Here is a 25,520-nt window from a genome sequence, read left to right on the forward strand (position 1 = left end):
TCAGGTACAGACGTTACTCACAGAATTCAGATCTGGATCTGAGATATACTACACAAGTTACTCAAAATCAAAGAATATGCAAACTATCCTCACACATTCCATTTAAAAATCTCAAGGATAAGAAGAGAACAGTTTCAAGTGTAGCAGAGTGTTACCAAAAACATTTTTCAGCAGCACTCAAATTTGCTTGATGGAGTTTTTTTCAGCGGGACAGAAATGTCCCAAAAGTTATCCCAAAATACACATATTAAAACTGCATCAAGTCCAGCCATCAGATACACACATGCACTTTCAGTTATTGCAAATACTGCATACTTTCCAGATAAGCATAACAGAAATTTATTTCTACAGTGCCAAAATTCACAGGTATGTTTCATTGTTTCATCACTGTATATACCCTTTTTATTCAGTATTACTACTAAAAATTCCAATACTTAAAAAGATGGTTATTAATAAGACAACCTTCTCCACTTTGGGAAGCACAACAACAAACAGAACTGGGAAAACTGGTCATCCAAGTGAGAGCAAAAGCTATGCAGCTGAAAGGAATTTTTGTCCAGCCTGCTTAAAGATATCTTTTGTTGCTAAACATTTCATTGTCACATTTAAATGTCAACTTTTTATGTTGCAGAAGTGTGCATGCCCTGCAAGACAGGAAACCACAAACAGACTTGAGATGAAGGTTCTCACAGCTAATGAAATGAAAGTAAACCTAGCAAACTGCTCTTCACATCTGATATGCTTACGAAAAGACACAAACCCTGACCTTAGAACCTTGCTCCCCATACCCATGAAATTATTTTTAATTAATCTGTTAGTAAGTTTGTAAGGTTTGGTAGTCTACTCATATACCAGGGCAAAGCTTGCAATGAGTCTCCAGTGTGCTTTTGTTGCACATCACAGAAGGAGTCCGCAGCATTTCAGGATCATGCGGCTCACTGCAATAGTGCTTTAGCTTATAAAGACATACTACTCAATTTTCCTTAGGGGAAAACAGGACCCTCCCTTTCCTGAAGCAAGCAGCATACCCTTTTTGGACTTTGAAAAGGAGTGAGGAGCCCTTTGAGAGAAGCTGGCTTTAAAGCTTTCAGGATGATCGCACATATGGCCACTGGCTCGCCAGTGGCATATGTGACGGCAGATGGAGAAGTGAAGCTTTCATACCCTCTGAGCAATGCTCTGCAATTCTGACACTCCTCTTGAAAAGCAGATATGTCAATCACCCTCCCATGCTGGTGTTTTGGCACAGAAGAGATTCTCCTCAAGTCTGCGCATCAACACCAAAGGATAACCTATACAGGGTATTTTAGAGGCAGTTTCTGTCCTAGCTTTCAAACATAATGAATCCATACACATCAGAGAATGATAACTTACTATTGTCTTCACTGAACATCAGCTGGCTTTCAGCTCATTAGAGAGCAACACATACCCAGTATGCACTTCCCTTTAAGGGAGGGGTGGGGGGAGGTGTTTTAATTAACATTAGAGAACCTGGGTCTAACAATAAAATGCCTTTTGAGAGTGGTTAGCACAAATGGGCTCCAATACCCAAAGGGGATCAATAAAACTATATTAGTGGGAGCTGCTCTAATATATTGTCCTTGAAGACTTTTAAGAAGTTATTTACAGAGAAAAGAAAACCCAAAGAGCATAAATAGGTTGAAGACATTCAAGCCTTTCAGTAATCTATGGGTTTAACACTACACATACAAACTACAGCTCCTGTCAAAGCAAGCAGCCTTTAACAGCTATTGTTAAAAATCACATTGCAAGTCTAGCTATTGAAAGATATGCATTTTTATAGAAAGTAAGAACATCATTCTCAAGCTCACTTATAGGAATTGAGGGGTTGGGAAGGATGTTGTTTGGTTTTGGTTTTTGGTTTTGGTTTTTGGCTCATTTTTTTAAAGACCAAGTTATCAGCACAGTTTCCCTCTTAAAACTTAGGTACCCCTAAAAGTCCAGCAGAAAGAGATCTAGTATACCAACGTAATTTCTTTTCTATCTTCATCACCAAACCAGCTGTAAATTTGGTTTTGATCAGAAATTCTTGCAATTCCCACTCATTTTACTACAAAATCCCATTAAAGCAATGCAAGGAAAAAACAGGAACAGCAGTGAAGCACAGCAATATTATAAACTATGAGGAAAATTAGTTGAGGAAAAATGTAAATGGCTTTGAAGTTTTCCAAATGGTCCTGGCAATTTTGAAGTGTAAGCTAAGGGAGCTATGAACAGAGACACAGTATTGAAGCTTGTTAACTTCTGATCATGAGGTTAAAATGATGCACATTTCAGCCCCGCAAAGTTCAATTGCCTACAATGAAGCTACTCCTATGGCAAGTGTACACTGTAAAAATGAAAGCCATTGTATTATGTAGCACAAATATGACTGATGTTTTATTTACCACAAGAAAGTGATTCCAGTGGCCAATTTCCCTTGACTCTGCTCAACCAGTTCCAAAAGTTGTACTTTGCCTTGTTACAAGGTTACCACAGCAGTGATGACCAACCCATTCCACTCAACACTCACTTATATTTACTGCTGGTTGGCTGGTTGCCATGCTAGCAGTCCCCCTCAGGGAATCACCAGAGTGACATGAGACACATAGATCCCTTGTGCTGCAGGGAAAGTTCTCCATGTACACTCTACTTTTGGAGCCTGCCCACTGTTCAACACAGAAGCTGGGGAACAACTGAGACAGTGGGAAAGACGTAGGGGTTTTACACCTCTAACTCCTCGTCCTGCAGCTCTTCAGTGTGAGCTTCCTCAAAAATATTTAAAATAATAAATAAATAAGCAAGCAAACAGGCCAGGCTTTCACTGATCTCTTATTAGCATCACTACACTTAGTCTGAAAACAGACTTTGCAGACTGCATCATGTAGTAAGCCACGTGAGAGCACTAAGCTTCCAGTGAGTGAGTAGTAGCTGCCCCTGCTCAGTAACAAAATAGCCAGCATACGAATGGCAGATGAAAATTTTTTCTGGTACATACAGAAGTTCACTTCCTGACACTTATAAGAAGTATTTCTACTGATTAAAGTCAAAATCAATTTTTGCAGCTGCATAAACTTCTAAAAGACTTCTAGCAGAGTCAGGGAAAATACCATCTCTATTAACTACAGACCAGCAAAGTCAGATAAATTACACAGATGGGCTTAAAAAGACACAGAATGCTTCACTGGAATAATCTACCTGTTCCCAACTGCAACACTCTGTGTTGGAGGTCAAATTGTTACATCTGAAATCATTCTATTTGTACCCAGGGTAACTTAATGACAAGAAATTAAACATGAATGATGGCATTTCTAAGGACACGACACTTGTCATGAAACTAGATATAATTACAGACTACTGTATTTTGGCAGAGGAAATCTACTGTAAGTAATACCACAATACCTTTGGTATATATGGGTTAATTTTTCCCATTCCCTGTTCTAGGAAATGCCTTCATGTTTCTATTTACATATTCCTAAAGCAGAATTCAATCCCTGCCTCTCCTCCCTCCTTCTGAGTCTTTCAGGCAAACAGGTTGTGGGACCAACCCTGCCAGTGAAAGATGCCTCTCCCAGCTAAGCCTGATCAGCTGGGATCAGCTGGTTACAGCAGCCAACAAGTGGCTCAGAGGGGAGAGGAGCTGCAGGGAGTCCCTGTATCAAGCAGAATGCAAAAAAGGACACAGTCCAGGAAAATTTGGAGCAAGGTTTCCAAGCTACTGTCCTTTCATGCAGTTGTTCATAGATAATAGGCTTCTCCAGAAGTATCTCAGGCAAGCAAAAAGAGATGCAACTTTTAAAAGGGAAAAAAAATTACAACAGCAGTGGCCTGACACAGACCCCCGAGTACAACATCCAACCTTCCTGGACTGACAGAGGCCAGCAAGTTACATCTGTTTGCTCACAAAAGCAGAACAAGCAAGAGGCGCATTTGGGCAGCACAGCAGTAGGTGGCTGTGGTGTGAGCAAGTGCATCGATAAAAAGCAGAAGTGACACAACAGGAACAGTCACAGAAACCCAAATCTACAGTAAGGATGCTGCTGCACAGCTGAGGTTAAGACCATGGCAGGCTGCTCTTGGTGAGAGTCGTAACAATTCTCGAGGCAGGAGCAGCAGAAAACAACCCTGACCCTAAGACAGAACCAATTCCACTGAAACCACTACACTGCAGGCAGGACACACATTTAGTGACTCCAGTTACCATTACTTGCTGACTACCCAGGCAGCTGTGCTCAAGCAGCCATTTCAGTCCACCTTCACATGCTGCACTAAATATAAACTGCTGATAACTCTGTGGAAACTGTTTCAGCAGAGACATGGAGCACTGCACAATTCAAGGACATTGGGTCCCCTTCAAAATCTACAGGTGGTCAATTTGCATGACAAGCAGAGAGAGAAGGGGACAGAGCCAAAGTCTCAGCAACACTTGTGGTTGGGAAATTTCTGCCTCGAGATTAGTACTTTCCCAGACCCATACTTCAGAGAGTAATCTGCCTTTACAGAGGATATAGGGGCATCTGGGTTTTGACAATAACTTGTCCAAGAGGAGGTTATGACTCACTTATCATGTGCTACTTTGCTCTACAGTGACCTTCAGTCTTAAAATCTAGTTAAGTTGCAGGTCTTTCAAGCACATCCTTCACCCAGTGGCCCTTAAAGACACATACATTCCTACTTTCAGATGGTACTGTCTTGTCTAGTCATCCATAAAACACTCATTTAAATAACAGGACAAGCCAAAGTAAGAGGGAAGATGAAATTGCAAAAAATAAAAAGTAGTTATTTCTCAAAGTTTTGCTAGGAGAATTACTACCAGAAACAACATGAAAGTTACAAAGACTAAAGTATGATCTGTAAAGCTGCCAGTGCCACAACTGCCCACCAAATTACACAACAGAAAGATTTATTCTCTCTTCATCAATATATACCCCCAAAAAAGGCATGTCATGAAAAGAAGGAGGCAGACTTGCAAAGAGATTTATGGCAGACACCTGAAGAAGAAGTGGATGAAATCAACGATAAACTACAGACACCAGAAAGAGCACCGATCCTTAGAGCACTGGTATTTAATATGTAAATTCCTTCTCTGCTTAGGCGTTTTGCCTCCCTTTGATGTATACAGACAAGTTCAAACTAGAGATGAGAACTGGGAGAGTTCCCTTTGTCCATTATCTCAAGTTTCTTTCTTGTCTAAGTAACAGTTAAGTGCTCTAACTATATCACTTTTGCATCTGTTCAGAGGGGAAAAGAAAAAAAAAAAACCACTAAAAAAAGAAGCATAATAAATATTATTAAAAGAGAGAGTCAATGTTTTCCCAGCTCTGATGCAGATGTAAACAGCTATCTGGTGCCTGACAGCTATAGTGCAGCCTAGGAGAAAGACAAGCTGAACAACAGAGGACGGTAAAGATACTCTGGAAAAGATCCAGATGTCTTGAGCTTAGTCCTACTGCATGGGAAATTAAAGAGGTTAAACACTTCCTCTTAGGAACTTTTCTTCCCATTGTTCTGACCAGGACACTTCTGAACGAGCTGCATCGCTCCAGAAACCTCAGGAATTACGGTGACAATAGATTCCTGCCAAGAGAAGCACCATTACATAATAGCTTTTATGGGAACACGCACAAAAAGCCACTAGGAAGCGCAAACAGGCAAGTGCAAGATCTTCTCTGCCCATCAGCTCAGTTTAGTTCTTGACTACTTCAGAATATTTTTAATTTATATATTTACTTCCAGTCATCTCCTTCCACTCAAAAAAAATCTGTGTTACTGTAACTACACTGAGATCCTGTCTATTCCGCACAATAATGTAACCCCCTCGAGAATACGCCCACTTGAAACTACTGTATTTGCATTAATCTCCTTAAAAGAACACTACAAAGCTGAAAAACTGTATCACTATTTCCATTAGCAGATTAGAAATAAGAACAATTTATTATGGTATTTTTTCATCCTTTACCCAATCTTAGAGATATTAGAATAATTATTGCTTGTCGGTTCTGAGAAGCCTAGCACGGCTATTTTTGAGTTCCAGGTCTTCCACAGGGGATTTACCACAGATTTGTTTCACGCACATGTAGAGGCTCAGCCTAAGCACTGCACACGTGTAAAGGCAGCTGCTAGGGAAGCTCTGACCTCTGGGCAGTGTTAAGGCACCACAAAGAAGAAAGCAAAGATGAAAACCGAACAAACACAAAGTTTCTCACGTTGAATTGTCCGCAGCAATGCCTCCACTACCACCTTCATCTCAGACACCACTTTCCCTGTGTCTCCCTACGCACCCAAAAGCTCTACGAAAGGAAAAAGAGAAGACCGCGGTGAACGCTCATCCACTGTTACTTAGGGGTTTTAAATCTTAGAGGTTCACCCCGCACCAAGCGAATGCTCACGCCCGAGGACAAACACCCTTTTCAGACCGCCGACCTCAGAGAAAGCCCGGCTCTGCCGTCACCACCGGCCACCCGCCGCGGTGACACGGGGAGCCGCAGGTACCACAGGTGACATTATGTAAGGCAGGCGGCCGGCAGCGCGGCGGGGAAGGACTCCCGCCGCAGCCCCGAGCACCGCGAGCTCCGCGCGGGGCCGCGCCCGGGCAGCGCTCCCCGCGCGGGCCGCCGGGGCAGCGCCGCCGACACCTTCCGGCTCCCGGCCCCCGCCCGGCGCTCGCTCCCCGCTCCCGGCAGCGGGCCCGGCTCGGCGCCCCGCCGCAACCAACCCGCTGCCCCCGCCCCGCGCCCCGGCGGCCCCTCGGGTGCGCGCCCTCCTCCCGCCGCGGTGGCGGCGGTGGATGCTCACCGGGCGGGCTCACCGGGCGGGCTCAGCGGGCGGTGCTCAGCGGGCGGGCTGGGGCGGCGGTGCGGCTGGCGCTGCAGGTCGGCGGCCGCGCGCCCCGGCCGCCCCGGCGTCTCGCCCGCCCAACGCCCCGGCCGCCGCCGCGCGCCAGGCCCCGCCCCGCCCCGCCGGCCGGGCCCGGCGGCGCGCGGGGCGGGGCGGGGCGGGGCAGCCCTTAAAGGAGCCGCGCGAAGGGGCGCGGCCGGAGGGGGGCGCTGCGGCGCGGCCCCAGCCGCCGCCGCCGCCGAGGGGCGGAGCCCAGCCGAGCCCAGCCGAGCCCAGCCCAGCCCCGCCGAGCCCAGCCCCGCCCCGCCGCAGCCAGCCAGGGCCGCGGCTGGGAGCCGGCGGGAGCGCGCCGAGCCTCCTCGCCTCTCCGCGGGGCGGCGTGCGGCTGCACGGGACACGTGGCGCCCGCTGTGGCACGGCACGGGGGAACAACGGCTGGGAGCGGAGCTGGAGCCCCCTTCGGCCTCGTGCCGCTCTGTGCCGGAGCAGAGGCGGCTCGGCAGCAGCAGGGGCAGCGGTATTGCACAGCCCCTTCTCGCCGGGCGAGGGGCAGCGCACGGTGGGGGCGCCCCTCGCCCTTGTGGCGGCTGCGGAGCCGCCGCAGAGCTCGGGCAGTGCGGAGACTCGGCCATGGGCGCGCTACTGCGAACTTGCCACCGCGGCACCGAAGCCGTGCCATGCTCTTGCAGCGGGCACGTCCTGCCAGCCCGTTCCTTGCCCTGTCCCACCAGCTGCCCTGCTGGCACGCCCTTCGTCTCTCCGCTGGTGACACTCTGGTAGCACAAGCCACAGCTGGGCCCGTCCTGCTGTGCAGCACCAGCAGACTGCTGGCTGGAAGGTCCAAGGCTGGGCTGTCGCAGGAGGTCTCACTCATGCTCACAGGTGTAGGGGATGTTTACACCTTGCCACCTCCTCTCTCTTCATCTGCTTTGTACGGCTACTCCCAAGACAACACTCCTGTACCCAAAAGTGCCTTCAGGGAATTAAGGAAGGATTCCTTGCTTTGCTTTCTTTTCTATTGCTTCAATTAACACCTGCCTTCTATGGTTCTGCTACATTATTCATGTTTTTCTGTGGAGAGTGAGCTGTTCTCCCTCTTATATAGGGAAAGAACCATATGTAGTTCCACTGGAAAGGTGAAGGGAAGTTTATCTATTTTTCTGCAATAGTACGGTGATCATTCATAATAAATGCTCATAACAGATTATAGTTTACCAATGGCTTACCATCATTTCATCAGATGTAGGAAATGAATATGATACATCACAAAACATTCCCTATAATTACTCCCCTTGTAAGAACTTCAAGAAGCAGGGAAAAACTACATCATCTAGAAGACATGCCCAAAGGCAGGAAGGAAGAGTGGGAGCTAGAGCTGCACACAAACCTGCTGATTCACACAGCTGTTCTTTTTGTGACATCTCAGATGCAAAGGTGGAAGGCATAGAGTGAAAATATTGGCCTTTGTTTTGCTATGCTTTGATCAATTACTGCTACCGTCCTGAAGGAAAAGTTCAGAAAACTTTGCACCTCTGAAATAAAAGAGCTGTGAGGAAGCCGCCACAGTACTCCCTCTGCTCATGGCATTAATGCACAGAAAAAGATGCAATTCCTGGCAAATTATCACTAAAATGACCTTTCACTAGGGGCTTATTCATCACATTTTTGGCTTCAACCAGTTCAACTTTTTTTAACTTGTAGAGATCCTTTTATTTCTATGCTATACTTTTCATTTCTATGCCATAATTTTCATTCTTACATATTTCTCTTTGTAACTGTATCAAACCGTAATAAAAACCACTATATTCTTCCTTTGAGGCCTCAGATACACTAATTTGACTGTGCTTATTTTTTTATTGTAGAATCACAGAAATCAGCATTCACAGACCATCTTAAATGTTCAAAGTATCACACAGACATTAACTAATGCCTTTTACATGGGATTTGCCACACTGCATCAGACCATCAGCCACTCAAATCCAACATCCTGCTACCACCAATAGCCAACTGCTAATGCTTCAGAGGAGGTAAATGCCACTAACTGCCCCCAAAACAGTTACAACCCCCTTCCAGGCAAATGCCTGTGCCCAACTGGTTCTAATCTTTTCAGGCTCCAGGTTCTGAAGAAAGAGGTGAAACATTTTTGCTTTATTACATATGTCAAAAAAGGAAGGTCAGGAGCTGCCACCACAGAGCACCTCTCCCCAAGGCACAAAGCTTATGGTCTCAACCCAGGTATTTTGGCACAATTTTCCTAATGTTCATTTTCAGGTTGCTTGAATGGAGATGAAAATAAATAATTCATTGAAACATTTCATTTTCAGCAATAAAAATTTTAAAGCATAAAAGCTGCCAAGCTCCACCAGAAGGTCAAAGCATACTTAGTTTGTGTGACCCCATCTGATTAAGTAATTAATTTCTTATGCATTAGTTATGGATCTTGCTTTTACTCCACAGAAGAAGTTTTACTGTCACATAAGTCTTAGTTCATCAATACACTCCTTTCTGGCAGAGACATGGATGGGATTTGGTCAGACTCGCTTGCACAGGGCTGGGGAAAGGGGTAGCCCATACATGGGGGCAGTGAGACAGCCCACACCACATTTTGCCCTGGTTCTTTTGGCAAGCCTGCAGCAGTGGGATGGCAGTGGAAGCTGGGCTACAGAGGACATATTTTAGAACAATATAAAACATCTCTCATAGGAATGCAAATGCATACTGTTCTGCATGCTTTGATAGACCCCACATGGACAGTTGCTGCCCTCCAGATCCAAATCTGCCACTGGATTAATCAGATAAAACAAACATATTTTTAATCCCAGACTTGAAATTTGTATCCCACGATTCAAACTGCCAAAAGCCTTTCAAAACTTTGTGAAAAAAAACAGTACTTCTTACCCTCCTGCACACATTTGCCCATTCCTTCCCTCCCATGGTGGACTTCTGTACTAAGTTGATTCTGGCTGGATTCCAGGCACCCACCAAAGCCTTTCTATCACTCCCCTCTGCAACTGGACAGGAGATAAAAAATATAACAAAGGTTCATGAGTTGCAATAAGGACCAGGAGAGATCACTCATCAAATACCAGCAGGGACAAAACCAGGATAGAATTAGAGATATTAATTTAATTTATTAGTAAAAAAATTAGAGCAGGATAATAAGAATAAAATAAAACCTTCGAAACACCTTCCCTCCACCACTTCCTCCTTCCTGAGCTCTACTTCCCACCCAGCAGCACAGGAAGACAGGGAATGAGGGCTATGGTCAGTTCATCAGCCATGACTCCTTAGGCTGCTCAGGGAGAGGAGCCCTTCCCCTGTTCCACTGTGGGTCCCTCCCACAGGACACAATTCTCCATTAACTTCTCCAGCCTGAGTCCCTCTCACAATCTCTCTGCGAACTGCCACGACCCGAGTCCATCCCACAGACAACAGTCCTGCTCAAACTGCTGCAGTGTGGGTCACTCTTCCACGCGGTGCCATCCTTCAAGGACAGGCATTACCACCATTTCTGACTGGTGGTTAGCCTTGATCAGAGGCACATCCATCTGTGGAGCCACCAGGGACTGGCTCTGCTGAACCTGAAGGAAGCTTCTAGCAGCTTCTCACAGCAGCCACCCCTGTACCCCTCCGACTGCTACCAAAGCTTGGCCATGCAAACCCAATACAACTTCAAAAGTTATTGAACTCTGTTCAGGTGCCACATATCTAGCATGACTCCAATTTCAAGGTAACTTCATTTCTGAGAGAAGCCGCTGATTAAATATGATTTCTGATGGTAGTGCTCAGCTAGAAAAGATCTTATGACAGTCTAAGCACTACCAGAGAAGAAAAAACATAATCTAAGAGATAATGTTACTTCCAGCTGTCACACAATCTATCCTTAGCCATGAGCCTTGGTAATGTTACCATCCTACCTGACCTCCTTCTACCCAGTGCTGTGTGCCCCTGCAGACAATGAGGGAGTGCTATACCCACTCCATGCCATTTGTTCTCTCCTCCACATTGCTGCCCAGCCATCAAACCAAAAGACTAAGATAGTTTTAGTCTAAGGACAGGCTGCTATAGACACCCTGAGCTCCCAGCTCAATTATCAAAGACTTGGTTTCAGAGGACTCTCTCACAAACCCTTTTTTTCTCAAAGAGAGCTCTTACTGCTAAGATGCAGGAGAGCTACTCACATTTTTTTGTTTCCATCAATCTCCCACATCCAGCTTCCAGTGGGAAAAAAGTTAGCTGGCATCACAGCAGAGATGCGTTTTGGCATCTTGGAGCTGCCAGCATGCCTGGCCTCCTAGCAAACACCATCTCCCACTTGGGCATACATAACAGCTCTTGTTCCTCCTTTGCCTTCTTGTTGGTAACACCTCTGTGACCTATCCATTGGCAACTTGTATGACACGGCATTTGTGCAGGAGTAAATAATTTTTAAGTGCTTTTGAAACCCTCACAGCCCATTAGGCTCCTGTAGACTCTGTTGTTTTGCTTTCATTTTTTCTCCACTTCCTTCTGCACACATCTTCTGGCCTGCTAGCCCTCAGTTATACTTCCAGTATCATACACTGGAACCCATGCACATTTTTTGTGTTTAGCAAGGCATTATTCATTATTAATATTCAGAGTAGATGCGAATAGAGCAGCTAATTTCCAAAAGACTATTAAAGCAATATGGGAAAACAAGAATAAAAGATAAATCTTGGTATACCATCCACCCTTTTGCCTTGTTAGGGCACTTGTGTTCACAGTCTGCTGATGAAGAACAGGTAAGGGTAAACCTGGCTATGAGCATCATCCTTGCCATGACATTTCTTTTCTTGGAGTACCACAAACATGCACTGAATTAAGAGATTCTGTTTCTTTCTGTGACTTGAAATGCAGCATATAGTTGTGAAGCAGTCACCAGGGATGTCAGGCTGTCATGGGAGCCAAAAGACTCAGCTCACAACCTGGAGTTTATAGGGATTTGGATCATGAAGCTGCACTACATTTGTTCTGTACATATAGGCCTGTACCAAAGAAGATCAAAAAAAATCATCTCCTGGAAACTACCCAGAGCTTTTCTCTCTGAGGGAAGCAAATGAGGCCTTAATTAATTTTCTTTCAAATACAGCAAATTGACTTCTGCTCCAGTTGTGCTAGTTTCAAGCCACACAGCACAATGGTATTAATTCCACTTCACTTAAGGGCTAAACGTTCAGAGCAGGGAAAACGAGTTTCCTGTAGGTCTTGCTATGGTTGAAGTCAACAACCAAACCACCCTGGTTTTCACAGGAGTGGTTTCTTCAGAGTCTGCATTTCTGAGGGTGACTGTGACGTCCCTGGGCTAGCACAACAAAATGCAGGATACATGAAAAGCACTGGCTGAGCAAATTGCCTGGTCCTTTGCATATTTGTAAAGGTCTGCCACATCCTGCCTCAAATTTAATTTTACAGGCTCAAAGATAGAGGCATTTTAGTGATCTGTCCTTAGGCTAGCTTACTGGTCCACTGATCATCCTAACTAGCCCCACTGTGTCAAACTTAATTTAATCTTTTTTAACACCAGAGTCTTGCCTGCAGGATTTCCCAACATCGGAACAACACACAGTGCTCTGCACAGGGTCTCCTCAGTACCTTGCAAACCAGTGGTGTATTCTGTTTCTATCAGAGACATTTTGCCCAATAAACCAGAAAGTCACATTCGCCTTCTTAGCATTTGCTTCCTTTGGGTACAATCAGCACCCACCCCATGTCCCAGAGAATGACACTCAAAACCCAGCAGAACAATTTGCCTGGACACAATGCCACTGTACAGCAGCCATCTTGCACAGGTATCTCACTGTGGTGCTCTTCAGTGCCATGGACCTGTACTCTCACCATCTCATGAATCTTATCCCTACACTGTGCTAAAAAGCATGAAAGTTGGAAGAAAAAAACTGTACAACAAAACCCAAATCACTGAGTACAGTGAGCCTGTTAGTTCAAGGAGAGAAAGTGCAGGATGTGACCTATATACACATGTATAGGAAGCACAAATTCTACAAAACTGTTATGGTAAACTATCCATCATCCCATCCCCTTTAGTATGTTTAATGATACAGTAGCTGCATCACTGCTTATGTGTTACAGTAAAGAGGTAAAGGGGATCAAAGATGATGAAGGACAAAACCTCCTTCACCATAAAATCCTTTAAGCAATTTAAGTTACTTTCCAACCATCTTAAAATCCTCCCATGCCACGTTTATCTAATGTATTTATTATACGGCTTCATTATCACATTGACTATGCACTGCTTAGGAAGGTGCTATTATTCCTCTACACAGATGGAAGAGGGTGGTACAGATCCCATACATACCAACTCACACCATTTGCTTAGTAAAAAAGTGACAAGCAAAGAACTGAACCTCTTCTGTCTAACATCCATTGTTCTCAACCCTTTCTTCTTTCCAACAACTTCATGTTCCACAATTTCCCAAAAAGCAGCCCAATTTACTCTCAGCTTCTCCTCTGTCAACTCTGAAAATTATATTAAGAAAGTCAGGCATCTCTTGACTAATTCTTCAAAATTAAGGGTAGCTGTAGAAGTCTTTCTATTACACAGTAGGTTTTTGTTACAGGAGATTTGTTAACTTCTTGGATTCCCACCTGTTCTTTCCACATGATTTTGCATTGTTTGGCTACATACAGACTTTGTACACCTCAAGAAAGCAGCAGCAAATCTTCATTTTCTTTATATAAACATCAGTCCTTTTCAAGCTGCTTACTGTCTGCTGACTTTCATATTTTCTGAGGCAACAACTGGCATAAAAAATTGATTGCAAATACGATCAGTTAGGAAGATTTTCTTCTAGCCGTCTTCCAGTTGGCTTTATTCCCAGAAATCAGCCCAATGGAAAAAAAAATCTATTTGGCACTGTCTCCAGTTGCAATTACTCATTATTCAGGTAGAACAGTTTCCCCCTTGGGGAGGTTCTGCTGACATGCAATTCACATGATGGGTTCTGAACTGCACTGGAACTAGTATGGCCTCTGGGGTTCTGGACAGATGCTGACACCTAAGGAATTCAGAATCCCTGCTCATGCTGTAAAAGAATAATAGAGGTTATCCCCTCCAAAATCTAAGCATATAAGTATAGGTATAACTTGAAGAATTTAAATGTAATCCTATCATTATGGGTAGTAGGTTTCAGCTGCAGACATTCACCCATAATTAGGCAGCATTATTCATAAGGGACTTTGGCCAAAGTCATGGCAGCATTGGTAGCACAGGTCATTGTTAAACAGTGTTAAAACAGCAGGGGCAACTCAGGCCTGGGCTACCTCCTGTGGACCTAATGTGGGAGAGTGATGCAACCCTGCCCACATGTGTTCACTCTGCCTGCATGAGCGGGATATGTGTCTCCTGAATTCAAGAGCAGGCATCATGGGTTTAACACCTCTCTGCCTTTCTCCTCAGGCCACAACAGACACCAATGCAGGCTGAATGCATTGGCCCCATATGCATCCTTTACACTCCATAAGCATGGGTGTACGGATAACAGAACAAGGAAAGGTCCAGCTTTTAACTTCTGACCCCTCTCATGTGCATCACTCCCAGATGAGAGCAGAAGCAAACAGCAAATCTCTTCCTGCTGGCTGCCAGCTCCTTGGCACAGCACCATCAGGCAAGACCAAGTACAATCTAAGAATGGAAAAGCAGCTCATATTTAAATTGGAACATTAAATATACATCCTAGAATACTATGTTCTGATGTGGCTTCTGATAGGCCAAGAAGGAGTGATGTGAGATTTTTGCAGTTCTAAAAATACCTAACTGATAAAATCCAAGCAGTGGCGAAGGTAAAAATCATACAAAAAGAGAAATAACCTTACTATTCAGCTAATAAACACCTCAAATTAATTTAAACTAAAATAATTTTAAATCTCCAGTCTTAATCTGACAGTTTGCTCTGTTTGATTATGCTTCACATTTTATTTCCCTGGAAGAGCATCACCAGCGATGTCACATTTCCCACTGTTCTTCAAGAGCTTCATTTTGTGATTTCCAGGCTGTGCTAGAATAAATAGCGCAGCTTGGAAACTGAAGCAGCATGCAAGACTGATCATTTGCTCAAAACCAACAGTTTTCAAGTAAATGAATGGGATGTAATTGCATTTCAGCTTCAGCTTGAAAATATAACCCTGTAACATTAGGATGTAGCCTTCCTGTTGAGTTTACACTCAATGCCACTTGCCTATTAGAGACTATTCTGGGTCACTGCACCATTTGTATATGGACAGTAGCTCATGCACATGTAGTTTGTAGTCCTGCATGGATCACTCCAGTGGTGCATTCTGACCTCTCATAACAAAGACATCCTTGTATTCATTTCAGATATTTGTTTACCTCATCTGAAGTTTGCTCTATGACCTTGGGGCCAAATCCTCCATGATTCAGTGTGTGCAAGGGCTCCATAACTACCTCATGACCCATGAGTTCTCTAAAGAAGCCAAGCCTGACCAGAAGAACTGCATGCATAGGTTCAACAGACACATCTGAGGTTTGGTTTCTGCCGATATATGCCAAAATTCTAATTGCTCCAGAAAGAACCACTGACAAGGGAATATCTCGCAAACCAAATAAAATCTACCCTCATATCTATACTTGCTTCCATGGAAATATGCAGTGACAAGGTTTTGTCCCCCTCATTTTCTCTAGCCAGCCTACCATATTTTTGTTCAAACAGCCCTGGTAACTAACGAGGTTTACCCAAATACAAAACTACTGCAGATGTGCCAAACTTGCACAAAGTCAAATACAGAGCTGGTCAGCATGACTGCTGCCAGTCCTCAACAGAGGACAGAAAACTCTCTTCAGATCCTTCAGCCAGGGACCAACAAAATATTTTCATTACTGAGGACTAACTGGTTTCAGTGAGACAGCAAACAGCTCACACCATGGTGTTTCCCAGCAAGATGCACACAAATAACAAACAACTCACCATCAGCACACTGGCCTTAGACTCCAGCTTTATATTAGAGTGAAAGATACAGTATCTGCAATGTAAGTCTGTCCCCAGCAGCTGCCAAACATTTTGCTTCTGGCAGTAGCCCTCTGCATCACCCCCCACCGTATGTTACCATTCCCAGCTACCTCCTCACACCCCATCTCTTCTCTGCTTTCCTGCTCTGGGCATCTGCCCCAGCCAGAAGCTCCATTTCCCTAGAGACTCCCATCTGGGTCAGCCACAGATGCCAACATTAGGCAAAGCCTCTGGGCTGTGAGCAGGGGGATGGTGCCCCAGCTTTGGGCAGTTACTTTGAAGTCTCTCAGGATGCTGTGCACTCACCACACCAGAACAGCCTGGCAGGGGGCAACAGAGGAGGGAGGCCTTGCCATGTCTCCCCACAGGCAGTCTGTGGTGGCAAGACGAAAGCAAACGCCCATCCTGCCACCCATGGAGGAAGGGAAAGGCAAGCTGTGCCAGGACTGCAGGCAGAGCAGAAGCACAGAGAGACAAAAACCAAAGGCAAAGCATGAGAAATGTAAACAAGGAACCGACACTGAAATATCACACAGGACTTTGCTTTTGTCAGGTTGTTAGACTGACATTGTGGCATGATGGGCTTTGGACCTTGGCTATCAGGCAAACCCAAAGTATAAAGTCAAATGGCATTTTATGCTCAGCATTATTACATAGCAGGCTGTAAAATTACTCAGGTGGATGTGTTGCAGGACTGTAAACAAAAGATTATGGCATGTGACAAGTGGCTGTTCAGAGGGAAAGAACCAGGGATACGATGGCAATGGGGATCAGTAAAACATTAGACTGAGTGCCTCATTAAAGTTTTAAATTAGTGCTTAAACCATCCAGCTGACAGAAGGTTGTGCTGGATAGGCACTGGTATGTCCTGGGAGAGGGGCAGGAGCTGCATCTGTGCAGGGAAGGGACATACTTGGGCAGATGCTTGGTGCCTGTGTCCCAGAAGCAGCTAGGAAGAGAAAGGCAATATGCCTGGGAGATAACAGCAAGAATTGTGTCAGAGGCCTCCTTACTCTCCTGTCCCCAAAGCTGTCACTTTCCCCTTGCACAGGGCTCAGGAAGGTGCAGGAATATTCTGGTGCAAAACCAGGAAGAATCTAAGGAAGAGGGAATAGGCTGAGAGTTGAGGTAGCTGCACAGTAGATCAGGGTCTCCCAACAGCAGTATAAAAAGCCTGAGACAGAAAGTAGAAATTGCAAAGTAGATGAAGATAGCATTCAACCTGGAAAACAAAGGCTATTTAGCAAGCAGGAAATAATTCATCAACTAACATTTCTCTTGACAGAGGAGGGAAGAGTTCTGGAAAGTCAAACTATATTGATCTAGCCTTAGGAGAGCTAGAAAATTAGAGAAGGGGACACAAAGCAATTAGCTAGAGATGAGGAAGGCAAGGCACCAGCACCAGGAATGTGCACACGGGCAACACAGAGCTGAGTGTTGGGCAGGAACCCACTGCTCAGTTCAGGGCTGTGGCTACCACGAGAGTCTGACACACTGGGAGGAGATAGAAGGCGATAGCTCCCTGTGCAACTGTGGGGGATTGATTTGTGATGACATTATGTGTTCCCTGTCTCTGAGGAGACATGGAAACAGTTTACAAACATGTGTAAGGCATAGATACAAGCAGGACCGAGTGCTGACAAAGAGAAGACAAAACAAAAAGAGGGTAAACCGAAGCTGAAAGTAACTGAAAAGCTTTTACCAATGAGCTGTAGCAGGTTGTGAAATAGCTCTCACGAAGAGAGCAGGGAAGTACCCAGGTATGGGCAGTTTTAAAGTTAGATGGGAAGAAAGGAAATAATACATGAGCAATGGAAGGCATACAGAAGAATATGTTGAAGTGATACAAAAATTTCTACCCACTCAAACTGTAGTTCCAGTTTTCCACTGCCCCACATTCCTTGCTATCATTAGTAGTGTTGCAAAATTGGAAATGTTTATTAAAGCATAACGTTATAGTACTGCTCCACCTGAGCACACAGATTCCTAGACATATCTAGCCAACAGAGAATTAGGCTTTATAATTGTGTCTGGGAAAATGACTCACAAGCAGCGATCCACTTCAACTCCTCCAATGATCTCCTCCTTCTCCATCCCAAAACTCCTTTAGTCTTGATGAGATAGGGATATGATTCTGTGTTTGGATAGCGTGTGTTGAGTCACATCCAGCTGCTTCTAAAAATCCCCTGATAAATCCCCTTTTAATTGCATTTGGGAGACCACTTACAAGGCTCTCAAAGATCCATGTGGAAACCTGAAAAGATCAAGACCCAAATACAGTCCTGATGAAGGCTGAAATAGCTACATGCCAAAACCTTGGAGCAGCCTACATCTTACCTGGCATATGCATTTATCAGCTTAATACTTCCCATGAGAAGGGAAGGCAGCTATGGCTTGACAGCTATGGTGCTACAGCAAGTATAAATGGTTAGCTCCATCAGCCAGAAGGCTGGGCTCTTCATATGGCAGAGCTGCTCCCTGGCCTGAGGATTTTTCATGTGACTAATAACCAAGCTTTATAACTGTCCCCTGCAAAGTATCATGATGATGAATGAATGAGATCAGGTTAGTCAATATGGCTTATTGGTGGAGTTTGCTCACTTGCTGTGGATGCATCATCACAGTCTTTGCCTGTACAATATGAAATTACAACCAACTTCAGCTCCTCAGCTTTCTGCTAAGAACTGCCAAGCCTTTTTCGGCCCTTCTTTTGCACTGTATCCTTGTCCTGGGCCATCCTGGAAAGTCGTTTGGTGAGTACTATATCCTTTCTCACTAAAGTAGAGCATGTTAAAGTGTACCTGTAGAAGTTAAATGAGAAATTGCTGAAAAACATTGACTTCATAGCACAGTGACTACAGTAGTGCATTTACTACTCCTGTCCTCTGCCTGAAAAAATCAGAGTTGCTCCACTAAGTGGCATAGATGCTCTGCAGCTCCACTAACAGCAGTGATCCTCTTTTGGCTGAATGGTATCTCCAGAGCAAAGCATTTCTCAACTCCACTGAGGCTGTTGAGCCCAGGATTCCTGTAGAAACCAGGGATATTTCAAAGTAACTGCAAGCACCATATTCGAAGTGGGCACTCAAAAAGGTGTACTGTATTGCCTGTTTCATCTTTGCATCAAGCAATATTTTACACTAGCACAAAAGGGTCTAAGGTTTCATGGTTGGAAACTGCTTTGAAATGAAATCCGAGAGCTTTACCATTCCTTTCCAGCTCTGGCGTGAATTCCCTAGGTGGCCCAAGACAGTCATCTTCATCTCCCTGGGGCCCAGTTTGCCATCTGTAAAACTGGGTTAGCATCTCCTGTTCCTTCTTATACCCTTTTTATCCTTGTCTATATTAGCGGCAAATACAGATGGGCTTGTTTGTGTGCAGGTACAGTGCAAAACAGGGGGCACGACCGTGAAAGTGCTGCTCATTTACGGATGGTCTGCAGGGAAAGACGCGAGCTCGGAGGGGCAGGTGCAGGGCAGGCCGCACGGGTTAAGGGATGCGCACACAAGGAGCGGGGATGCCTGCAGGGAAGGGCACTCTCCCGGCGGGCCGGGCGCTCCCGCGCACCCGAGCCAGCCCCGCGCGGCGCTCGCCGCAGCAGCGCCGAGCCCGGCCCCTCGCGGCGGGGAGGCGGGGGCGGCTCCCCCGTCCGGCGGCAGCGCTGCCCCCGGCCCGGCGCGGCGGCGGGGCTGCGGGGCGGGCTCCCCCCGCGCCCGCCTCCGCCCGCCCCCCTTGCGGGGCTGCAGCGGGCAGCGCGGGGCGCCGCAGCCTGCGGGCGGCCGCCGTGCCCGCCGCCGCCGCCCCGCAGGTGGGGGCGCCGCGCGGGGCCCGGGGTGCCATGGAGGAGCCGCCGCCGCCGCCCGCCTGATCCCCGAGGCCGCCGGCACCGAGACAAAGAGCGGGGCTGCGGCCGCGCCCGCCCGCCCGGTGAGTGCCGCGGGGGACCGGGACGGGCGGGGGGCTCCTTCTTGCGCCGCGGCCCTGGAGGAGGTCTCGGTCCCGCTGCCAGCCCAGCCTGACACCCCCGGGCACCCCTTTCTCCGCTCACCCATTCACGCGCGGACACCCTCGTCCGCCACTCCGCCAAGCCCAGCACCTAAAGCATCCTCGTTCATAGCCCGGCTACCCTCAGCCCAGACTGCCCTCCCGGCCCAGACACACGCCGCGCATCCCCAGCAGCCCCGCTCCTTGCCGAACGATTCAGCGCCCACTGCCCGAACCTGCCGGAGGATCCCGAACGCCCCCACGTCACCCCGTCACCCCACGCGCCCCCGCGCACCACGGGGCACAACCCGCGCGTCCTAAAGACTCCGCACCACGCCCCTGTGCCCGGCCGCCCAAACACGGCTCCCCGCCCCGGGCACCCCCGCCCCTGGACACTGCCCGTCCGCGCCCTACACCTGCCGCAACCTGCCCCCTTCCTGCGCAAACACAGCCCAGCCCGGGCATCCCCGATGCACACCGAGCCGCCCCCTCCGCGCCGCTCCTCGCCCCTGCCCCGGGGACACAAAGGGGTCTGCACGCTCACTCGCCGCCGCTCTCTGCCCCGCAGGCCGAGCCATGGTGGAGCCGCCGGCCGAGCCTCCCCCGCAGCCCTGCCCGGCGCCTGGGGGGGCAGCGGGGGGAGAGCCGGCCCGTCCTGGAGAGCAGTCGCCGCTGCTGCACCTGGACCTGTACAACTTCGACTGCGCGGCGGCGGAGGGCAGCCGGTACGTGCTGACCAGCCCGCGGTCGCTGGAGGCCTGCGCCCGCTGCGCCGTGCGGCCCGTGGAGCTGCTGCCGCGGGCGCTCGGGGACCTGCTGAGAGAGGCGCCCGGGCGCTCCATGCGGGTGGCCGCCGGCCTCTACGAGGCCTACGAGCGGGAGCGCCGCCGCAAGCTGCAGCAGTGCCGGGAGGAGCGGGAGAGGATTATCCGGGAGGAGAAGAGGCGGATCCTCGCGCCCCTCGGCAGCCTGCCGCCTTCGCCCGCCGCCCGCGTCTCCTCCCGGGCTGCGGCCGCAGCCGCCGGCGGGCCCCGGACCCATGGCGGGGGGAGGGCCAGGGCATCGAGGGGTGCCAAGGGCAAGAGCCACTCCCTGGACTCGTTGCAGAAGCGCCGCGAGGGTAGCTGGGGCAAGACCTCCTCTGAGTCGGGTGCTTCGTCCTCCTACAGCGGGGAGAGCCTGCGGGAGCGCGGGGGCAAGGTGTGCGGCCGGGGTCGGGGGGTAGCCGCCGCCAACGGGACTCTGCTGGGGCGTAGTTTCAGCCTGGGCGACCTCAGCCACTCACCGCAGACTGCCCAGAAAGTCGAGAGGATCGTCAGAGAGGTGAAGAGGAAGAAGGGTCTCTCAGAGGTGCCAGAGAGAGACAAGAAGATCGCGGCACTGATGATCGCCAAGCACCAGGAGGCCAACCTCCTGCGGGAGCAGCGGCAGGCAGCTCACCTGCAGTGGGACAGCCAGCGGCGCCTGGCTGAACAGCGGAAGGAGCAGGAGGAGAAGGAGAAGCAAAGGGCCCTCTTGCAGGGTCAGCGGATGTGGGAGAGCCAGGTGGAGAAGCGTCGAGGGAGACTGAACCAGGAGCAGGAGGAAGCTGCCCTGATGAGGCAGAAGCAGCTCCTGGTGTGTGAGGAGAGGTGGCGGGAGCAAGCGGAGAAGCAGGAGCGGCTGCGGAGGGAGAGGCTGGAGCGGGCCATCAAGGAGGACAAGCAGAAAAAGCTCCATCAAGAGCTCAACCTGAAGGCAAAGGAAGAAGTCAAGAAGGAGCACCAGGAGCGAGAGGAGCAGCTCCTGCAAGAGAAGCTGTCCACAGCTGCACAGAAGAGGCTGAAAAAGGAGGTGCAGCTGCAGAAGGAAAAGAGACTGTTCAACCAAGCAGAGAAGCTGAAGCATGAGGCCTTGCTCAAGGAACTGGCCAAACAGGAGGCAGAAGAGAAGGAAATGCTGAAGGCATCCCTGAAGATGAGTTTGACAAAGGCTCAGGAGAACTATGAGCAGCTTGTGGAGAAAAGGAACCAGGAGCTGAGGGAGAAGGCTAGGCGTGAGGACATGCAGATCCAGAGAGCTAAACTGGCAGCAGAGAAGAAAGAAAGAGAGCAGAAGGAGCACTTGGAAGCACTGGCTAGAGAGACAGAGAGAAAGCTCCAGCATGCTGCCCAGGTGGCTGAAGAGGCTGTCCAAGAAAAAGCCCGCAAAGTGGTCTTGAGCCGCCTGGAAAAGGAAAAAGTGCAGAAGATGAACAAGCAAAAGGTGGAACAGTATGAGGACTTACGGCGCAGGGAAATTCTCCTCTCTATAGAGAGGAAGCTGGAGAGAAGTGAGCAGATCTTCAAGGAGAAGAAGACTGTCTTAGAAAATGCCAGATCTGTTGCTCGAGCATCCTTCCATGTCCGGGAAAAGGTGCGGGAGGAGACGAACGTGCGCACCTTTGACAAAATGGCCTTTGAAGCAGAACTGCATGCTCAGCTTAGTAAGAAATGAAGGATCTTTTCATGGAGGAGTGAGGATGCACCGCTGGTTGTCCATCGTAATGTGACAGAAAGCTCCTCAGCGTGAGCATTTAAAAAACAATGGAAACCAACATCCACCCTAATTTCATATTTTGGGGGAGCAGGGTACCGCACAAAAATGTGGCAGCTATTTCACATACTGTTTTAAATACATTTTTAGTTCTGAGTGTGTTTTAAAGAATGACCTCAGTCATCTTTACAGAGAGGATGCAGGTTTTTCTGTCCTCCGCACCACAAGCACATGCATTTTTGTCAGAGAGGGCTGCAAAATCTGCTTGAAGCCTCATAGTTACTGATTGATTATTTCCACCAGAGATGACTACCAATGCACTCTCCAGCTGGAAATGCAAACAGAGGTTGCTGACTACTAGAGTCTGCTGAGTAAGAACCAAAACCGCCCTAGCTGGTTCTGCCTGGAGTGATGGGCAGTTTGGTTTAAGTTACAGGACTGCATTTTCAAAGCTGCTGTAATCCCATGCTGAAGGTGAGGAAGGCTGGAGAACAGAATGCCATATACCCTGAGTACCCCTTGGCTGCTGCTAGTACCAAGCTAGGGAAAGCACAGATCAAGGCCGTGTAAGTAGACATCATGATCAGAGCTGGGCGGAAGCTAGCTGAAAGTGCTCACAAACACAGTTTCATTTTTGATGTTTGTAAGTGTTACCCCTCCCAAGGTATCCTCACCTCTCCAAGTTTCTCTTGCTAACATCTGTAGAATTCCTTCTTTTCTTTTGTAGGAGGGAGAAAAGGAGACAAATTTATGGACAGTCCACACACCGATGAGCACCCACGCATTAAGATATAAAAATGAATGAACCTGTGGAATCTGGACTTTGGGGGAAACACAGAGGTCACTTGTAAATGGAAATCACCACCCTCAGGAATTCTCAAAACTCAAGAAGACTTTCAGCCACCTTATCCAATTTGCCCTATCTTGAGCAGGAGGTTGGACCAGATGTTCTCCAGGGTTCCAGCCTTATAGTTCTCATGAACTGCATACAATGAGACGTTCGCACAGCTCTTATCATCATCTACTGAGCAGGGCAGCATTTCTTTCTCACTGGTGCTAAGAGTTGTATTCTTATATAGAGCACAAGAAAGAATAGATGCACAAAATAAGGTATGTTACAGATTCTCTCAGATGAGGATCATGTCTTTTTTATAAGAGTTAATACTATTTAGGGAGAACTGAGTCCTTCTGCAATGAAATACACCAGAAATTTGAAAAGCCTACCTGTGTCCTGTGCACAGCATTCAAGTACAACAGTACTCTGCGCCAGGTTTCCACATTTACTCTTTGTTGAGTTGGAGTTGCAAGCACAATCCAAAGCAGGCACTTTGGTTTTTTTCTGGCTCTGGGCAGCATCACTCTGTGTTCCACCATCCGTGACGCCGTATTGGGTTGCTCTGGTGATAGCAGTCAGACCTGGATCATGGAGGAGAAGCAGCAAGAAAAAACAGGATCTCATTTCTTTGTGGGTTTCTTTCTCTGGCGTTCAACACAGTAGAAGAGGCAACCAGGAGAGGGTTGACATATGGCACAGACATGCAGTCTAGCATGCATAGATTGCTTACTAGAATTTCCCAGGAGGTAACAGCAGGTCAGAGCCCTCCTAAAAGGCTTTAAAGAAGCTGTTAAATGAGCAGTAACAATAGACCAAATACACCTTGGTGCCGTGGAAGGCTAGAGACATTACAAAAACAGTGTTGAAAATTAAGAAATAGGATTTTTTTTGAATTTTATTTTTATAGGACTTGATCTTTGAATCAAAGTATGATTGGTGGTGTTAAGGGCAGGCAGCATGAAAGTAGGAATTAGGGCAGCTGAGCAATGTTTGCTCTGTCAGTCATTGGTTCACTGTGTAATGCCAGGCAAGTTCTTAGAGGCTGGACCTGCTCCTATTGATATAAATGGAAGCGGAGTTGAGCTCTTGGGACTGACAGGAAATAGTAAGACTCTGGCAAAGCACTTCAAAGACTTTGGACAAATGTTGCTTATAAAGTACAAAGTAATATTTATTTATGTATTTATGTATTTATTTATTTATTTATTTATTTGAGTGATTATTAAAGTAAAACATCCCTTGGTGAAAAACATTAACACCCAAATCTGGTAACTGTGGAAAGGATAGCTGCATTAGTGTTTCCAGCAGGGAGGCTGTTCCCTCACCCTCATCCTCAAAGCAGCAACTAGAACAGTGAAACGAATGCTGCTCTAACACTGGACAAGGTCCTTGAAAAAACACAGACTTCTTCACATGTTGTCCATACCACAGTGATTTATGTGTGCCCTTGTAGCTCATAATTGCATGCAAAGACCTAGGAAAGAGATGGCCAGTGGCCCAAATCCAGCCACTGCAAAAGTGCCCTTGCTCCCCGACAGCATTAGAGTTGGGATAAAACTTGCAGTGAGTCCAGTATAGCCAATGTTTCATCTAGTTTTTAGCCTTTGGGGCTGCAGAGCAAGCCTGCCAGCATGTGTATGAGGGGTTTTGCTTCCTGTATTGTTGCACTGGGGTTGAAATTCACTGCTTGGTTCATTTAACAGAGGGAAAATGGGGAGAGCTGGGAAACAGTGGAAAGAAGGCAAATGGTGATGGGTGAATAAGCAGGCAGCCTCTAACTGGAGGAGCATGTTTTCCCTAAAGCTCTACTGCGACCTACCTGAAAACTGTCCAAACCTCCCTCTGACAAGGGCATTTCCAGACAGAGAACATTCTGCAGCCCAGGAGACATGTCTTGGCCACTGACTGTAATTACATCTGGGGTCCATCTCTTGCTGCTGACTGAGTTTGACACCTTGGGGCTACAGCTGAACTAATCAACACAAACCAACATGAAGGTAATTGGATTTGCGAACTAGTGTTCCTATGCTGTGCAGTGTACAGATCAAGTTTTGAATGTGAAATCAAAGAAAAAATATTTTTTTTCAAAAGACACTAATCTGTGTATGGATATTTTTTATTTCTGTAGTGGTTTAAGTTCAAAGTTCATGAAATTCAGTGAATTTTATGAGTTTAAAATTGCATGGAAAAGTCAGTATGGATGGAGGCATGAGAGGTATTTCTTCGGTCTGCTTATGCTTCTGTTTATTTGAGAAGGAATTCTACTGCTGGATTTCTGTAGAAACAGAAGTTAAACCCTGGGTCACATGTAAAAAGTATGGCCCTTGTAGATGGGATTTATTTGATAT

At 47.3% G+C, this 25,520-nt stretch overlaps 2 protein-coding genes across 32 annotated transcripts in view; one reads left to right on the forward strand and one right to left on the reverse strand.

The window, feature by feature from the left end:
* The window catches only part of SUSD6 (sushi domain containing 6), a 90,635-nt gene extending 71,248 nt beyond the window's left edge, over positions 1 to 19,387 (reverse strand). For 11 of the 31 annotated variants that reach the window (XM_077784107.2, XM_085582019.1, XM_085582043.1 and 8 more), the window contains exon 1: positions 6,809 to 6,932. The gene's annotated coding sequence lies outside the window, so the exon portion shown is untranslated. The other 20 variants (XM_021540761.4, XM_085582020.1, XM_085582044.1 and 17 more) reach the window with 8 other exon arrangements.
* Positions 19,388 to 19,644: 257 nt separating this feature from the next.
* On the forward strand, positions 19,645 to 25,266 carry CCDC177 (coiled-coil domain containing 177). Its single transcript, XM_021540736.4, has 2 exons — positions 19,645 to 19,766; positions 20,392 to 25,266. The coding sequence occupies exon 2, from the start codon at positions 20,400 to 20,402 to the stop codon at positions 22,296 to 22,298; it is 1,899 nt and encodes a 632-aa protein (XP_021396411.3). The 5' UTR covers positions 19,645 to 19,766; positions 20,392 to 20,399; the 3' UTR covers positions 22,299 to 25,266.
* The last annotated feature ends 254 nt before the right edge of the window (positions 25,267 to 25,520 follow it).

Source organism: Lonchura striata, chromosome 5, assembly GCF_050655825.1.
Source record: "Lonchura striata isolate lonStrDom1 chromosome 5, ASM5065582v1, whole genome shotgun sequence".
Classification (NCBI taxonomy): domain Eukaryota; kingdom Metazoa; phylum Chordata; class Aves; order Passeriformes; family Estrildidae; genus Lonchura; species Lonchura striata.